At 44.8% G+C, this 4,573-nt stretch overlaps 1 protein-coding gene across 1 annotated transcript; it reads right to left on the bottom strand.

The window, feature by feature from the left end:
• Window positions 1-1,969: 1,969 nt before the first annotated feature.
• On the bottom strand, window positions 1,970-4,379 carry LOC130968038 (uncharacterized). Its single transcript, XM_057893117.1, has 5 exons — window positions 3,909-4,379; window positions 3,576-3,711; window positions 3,049-3,116; window positions 2,864-2,950; window positions 1,970-2,276 (listed from the first exon to the last, which is right to left on the bottom strand). The coding sequence occupies exons 1-5, from the start codon at window positions 4,374-4,376 to the stop codon at window positions 2,196-2,198; spliced, it is 840 nt and encodes a 279-aa protein (XP_057749100.1). The 5' UTR covers window positions 4,377-4,379; the 3' UTR covers window positions 1,970-2,195.
• Between the last annotated feature and the right edge of the window lie 194 nt (window positions 4,380-4,573).

The raw sequence follows: 4,573 nt of genomic DNA, 5'->3' as shown, positions 1-4,573 counted from the left end.
ATCACCGTGAGGCCGTGGTCTCTGTCTTCAGGCTCTTGTCGCCGCTTGACCGGGCGTGTCTTGCCTTCCTCGTCCTGGTCGCGATAACGCCTTCTCGGCTCCCTGATGAGATGGGAGAACGCTGCCAGCTTTCCTTCCCTTATCGCTTGCTCTAATGCATCCTTCAAGTCGAAACAGTCCTGCGTTTGGTGGCCATGTCCCTTATGGTAATCATAATAAAGGTTCTTGTTTCCGCCTGTGCGGTCCTTGAGTGGTCGGGGCTTCGGGAGAATTCCTTTCTCCGCAATTTGTTGGTAGACTTCCATGATGGGAGGTGAGTGGAGTGTAGTTAGTAAATTTCCCCACTCGAGGGAACGGTCTAGGTGCTTTGTTTGGCGCCTCCTCCCTGGCCTTTTCTTTCGCCCTCTCCCCGTCGCCACCGAACTGACGAGCCTGGCCGTAACCGGACTGCCGCTTATTGGCAGCCACGACTCGGCTGACTTCTTCATCGTTTATGTATTCTTTGGCCACCGTTTGGATTTCATGCATCGTCCAAACCGGTTTCGTTGTAAGGTGCTTTCGGAAGTTCTCGTTAAGGAGGCCGTTCGTTAGGCAGAGACTGGCCACCGAATCGGTTAAGCCGTCGATTTCCAAGCATTCGTCGTTGAACCGATCTAAGTACCTCCTGGTCGGCTATCCCTGTCTTTGGGTTACCCCGAGAAGGTTGATAGGATGCTTGGCCTTTGCTATTCGCGTTGTGAATTGAGCCAGGAATGCGCGGCTGATGTCTGAGAAATTGTAGATAGAACCTTGAGGGAGGCCGTTAAACCATTTGATCGCTGGTCCTGCTAAGGTCACCGGGAAGGCACAGCATCTCACTTCGTCGCCTACTCCCTCTAGATTCATCCTGGCCTCGAAGGCCGTCAGGTGTTCTAGAGGGTCTTGAGTTCCGTCGTACCTCATGTCCGTTGGCTTGTCGAAGTGTTTCGGCAGCCGGACCTCGAGGATAGATCGGTGGAACGGGGTGGCGCCCATTATCACAGGTTGTCGTGTTCTTCCGTCTTCGCGACCTCTTGTCGCTCGATGGGTCGGTCTGCCTCGGGAGTAGATGATCGTGTCCTTTCGTCTCCTTATTATGGGTGACTCCTCCCGCGAACTCTCTGCCTCCGTCCGCGGGCGGCTTCGGTAAGAGTCTTCCTCCTCGCTTCCGGGAGACAGGGTATAGCTCGGATCGGTAGAACGTCCGTCCCGCTCCCTGTCGGCAAGCTGCCGCTCCAGGTTCTGGACTCGGTGGCGCAGCTCTTGCATTATTATGGCGCTATCGCCGCCTGTTCCTCCGAATGGTCGTGTCCCCGTGCGTCGATGGGGGGACCTTCGCCGCCCCCCTTGCGAGGCGACGGAGGCTGCCCCCTCCGCTCCGGCAGCCCGGCCTTGGTCGCCAAGACCCAGTACAACTTCCATTTAGACGTCCCCACAGACGGCGCCAATGTTCGTTAGTCGGCTTCTGAACAGGTCGGGTGGACAGAAGATGCAAAGGTGGATAGATGAGGGTGTCTTAGTCCTGGATGCGCTGATCGAGGGTTTGCCGAGCTGGCGAGCACTTGAGTTGGTGAACGGACGAGGGGGGGTGCCACCTGCAAAGACACTCCGACGCTCAAGTCAGAAATCGTACAAGCAGGGGGAGTGATGTAGAAAGTGACGTACCTCGGGGGAAGAGCCAATCTTCCCCTTATATACATGTCAGTAGTGGGCCCCTTACGTGACAGGCCCATATTCCCAAGGACGCTGTCCTGCAGCACGTGTGCGGTCCGTACAGGAAGTGTGTCCGGGTCGGTTGTAGGGCGCGTGCCCGGGTCGGGTGTTACATGGGTCGGGTCGGCCCAAAGCTGGTTCTGGGCCGGGCCGTAACAGTATCATTGACAATAATATTGCAATTTAGCTTACTCACTTAGGATTGGAAGTTAATACAAGAAGTTGGTATCTTCCCTAACTTGAGAAATGCTAACATTCGGTGCTAGCTTTAGTATCTGGTGCACAAGATGAACAAAAGAATTGTATATATTTTATGGGTGACAATGGGTTTACATTCATTGAAATTGGGGGTTTAGGAAAAAAGCCACTAACTAAAACCACCAAAATAAATGGTAATTTTGACAATGATATAAAAACAAACATGTTTTTCACCAAAACTGGACCTATTGACCACGTAAAACGTATTAGGATTGTCGTACATGTTCATTTTCAGCCAAAATATTTTCCAGCAATGATCCGCAAGCATCTTCAAGCAAATCTAATACCTGCAATGCCACATAATAATGATATAAAAGCACAGCATTAACCAAGGGTAAATATTTTCTTACAATAGTACCTGTTTCGTTAAGTGGATTTCCAATATGGCCAAACAATAATTATATGTGAAAAGGAAAAAAAAATGTATTATTTCCTGAATAAAAAGTATAGCTCACTGCTCTCACTTTAAGAAATCTTAGTAATAGTTGTAAGAAAGATGCATGTAGAAAATTGACCCATACCAAAATGTTCTAAGCACAAAGGATAAAACAATTTGCACTTAATGAGGAAACTCTAGTTAGAAAATAACAAATGAAAGATAACCATATGACACTGGAAAGAATGTCTCAACTCTCAAGGCACCAACCATAGAAGAAATATATTTAATTAGGCTTGATTGAACAAAATAAGAGTATTCACAATATAATTTCAGCTCTCAAACCAGTTTAACTAGACATGACAGTATAATGCTTGGTCTTCTTTCTCAATCATTTAGTTGAGTTTACCAAACAATTTATTGTTATTTTCTAACTAGAGTTTCCTCATTAAGTTATATAAATGGATCAGATGGCAATGAATAGCAGAACATGAATACCTTCTCAAACCCTTGCGGTCCACCATAATAAGGATCCGGGACTTCACTTTCATCATGCTTCTTACAATAGGAGCACATCAACTTAACCTGCATCATCATATTCGCACTAAATAAACCAAAAGTTGACAGAAGAAACAATATGAATATGAATTCCCCAAAGACAAGTGAAATTTCGTAGTACCAACCTTTTTATGTGCATCATCTGGTAACTTATATCTGGCTCTCCAACTATTGAAAGACTCCAATATGTCCTCTGAGCAAAGAACAAACCCCATTACTATGTATAGCCGAAAAACAAACACGAAAACATAAAAGGTGGACTGCAGTAACATGTCACGTCTGGATGTCACATTTAACATCACAATGTTGCATCATAATGGAACATGCTGATAAATTAGAAGCTAGAACTTGAATTGACCAATTGATGTATATGTAGAAAATGTAATGTTAAAGTAATCCAAACATGGTGAGACATAATACTTAGAGAGAATTGGCTTCAATCACAGTTCACTTCCTCAATCCAAATGGAAATTACTAACCTATTTACTCCCTCCATTTCTTTTTATGTCACGATGAAAAATTTGAAATATTATTAGATGTTGAATCAATGTAGCTGGATAAAGTACCAATTTTCAAGAACGGGCACTATACTAGATTACTAACACTGTATCAGTCTATCAGATGCCATTATCTAATAGGCCAAGCTACCTACCTCTGTTTTGCATGTCCATAGCTAGAATAAGATCAAAATCAACGAAATCAGATGGCTTGATCGGCCTCGAAATTGAAGTTATCTGAATCCCACGCTTCTTTGATGCTTCCCTCATTCTCGGATCCGCTTCATTCCCCTTCGAGATCAATAAACATTCCCAAATATTAAATTTTCTCCCTTTATCTTAAATAACATGACGAATTCACAACATAAAGTAACGACAGCTAAAACAAAAGTATAGTGAAATGCCATAATATTTTTTCACTGTATCACCCTCGCGAATCTATCCTATAGTACACTAAAATATAGATTTGTTTTAAAAGTTTAACCTACCTCGTGATAATCGATGGTGCCACAAGAATCGATGTTGAACTTTGAATCGAGACCCCTTTTCTTAACCAAGTCCTGGAATACTCCTTCCGCAGCTGGGCTTCTGCATATGTTGCCGAGGCACACAAACAGCACAGAGAATCGCTCTCTCTGTGTTGGGGATGACGTGGAAGATGCCATTGATGCTCGAATCACCCAACGACGATAATTATTATTCACACATCGACGGTTGATTCCGCAGAGAATGGAGGAAGATCGAAAGGGAAAAGTTTTTGTTGTGATGGAGAGGGTAAAGTTTGGAACTTGAATGAGAGAAACGAGGAATGAGGATTTCGGGTTGAGGGTGCGAACTTGGGAACAGTGGCAAAACCGTAAATTTGTGAGATTCCCATCCTTGCTGTACACTGTCCTCATATTTTTCGGTTTTCTCTCCTTCTTCTTCTTCTTCTCTTCCTTCAACTCCACCACCATTACCATAACAATAATAACTGAACCAATACTGGATTGGGCCGATCAATTAGATTGGATCAACCTGGCCCACCATATGGCCCAATTTGCAAACAGCTCGGAGTATTATTGATTTATTGTTGGGCTTGTTATTTAGTGGGGGTATTTATGTCATTTTGTCACTATCTCTCCCACGGGAAAAAGCGCGGGAAAACGCACAC

The sequence above is a fragment of the Arachis stenosperma genome, chromosome 3 (assembly GCF_014773155.1).
Source record: "Arachis stenosperma cultivar V10309 chromosome 3, arast.V10309.gnm1.PFL2, whole genome shotgun sequence".
Lineage (NCBI taxonomy): Eukaryota > Viridiplantae > Streptophyta > Magnoliopsida > Fabales > Fabaceae > Arachis > Arachis stenosperma.
The sequence above is the reverse complement of the archived record's forward strand: the minus strand, read 5'-3'. Positions and strand labels throughout refer to the sequence as shown.

What these genes read in the sequence shown, in the direction of transcription:
- LOC130968038 (XM_057893117.1), bottom strand. Translation starts at nt 4,376, where the DNA reads ATGGTGGTGGAGTTGAAGGAAGAGAAGAAGAAGAAGAAGGAGAGAAAA. An exon ending in TATGGACATGCAAAACAGAG is followed by an intron (nt 3,117 to 3,575) that starts GTAGGTAGCTTG and finishes TTCTTTGCTCAG; the next exon opens with AGGACATATTGGAGTCTTTC. An exon ending in CAGATGATGCACATAAAAAG is followed by an intron (nt 2,951 to 3,048) that starts GTTGGTACTACG and finishes ATGATGATGCAG; the next exon opens with GTTAAGTTGATGTGCTCCTA.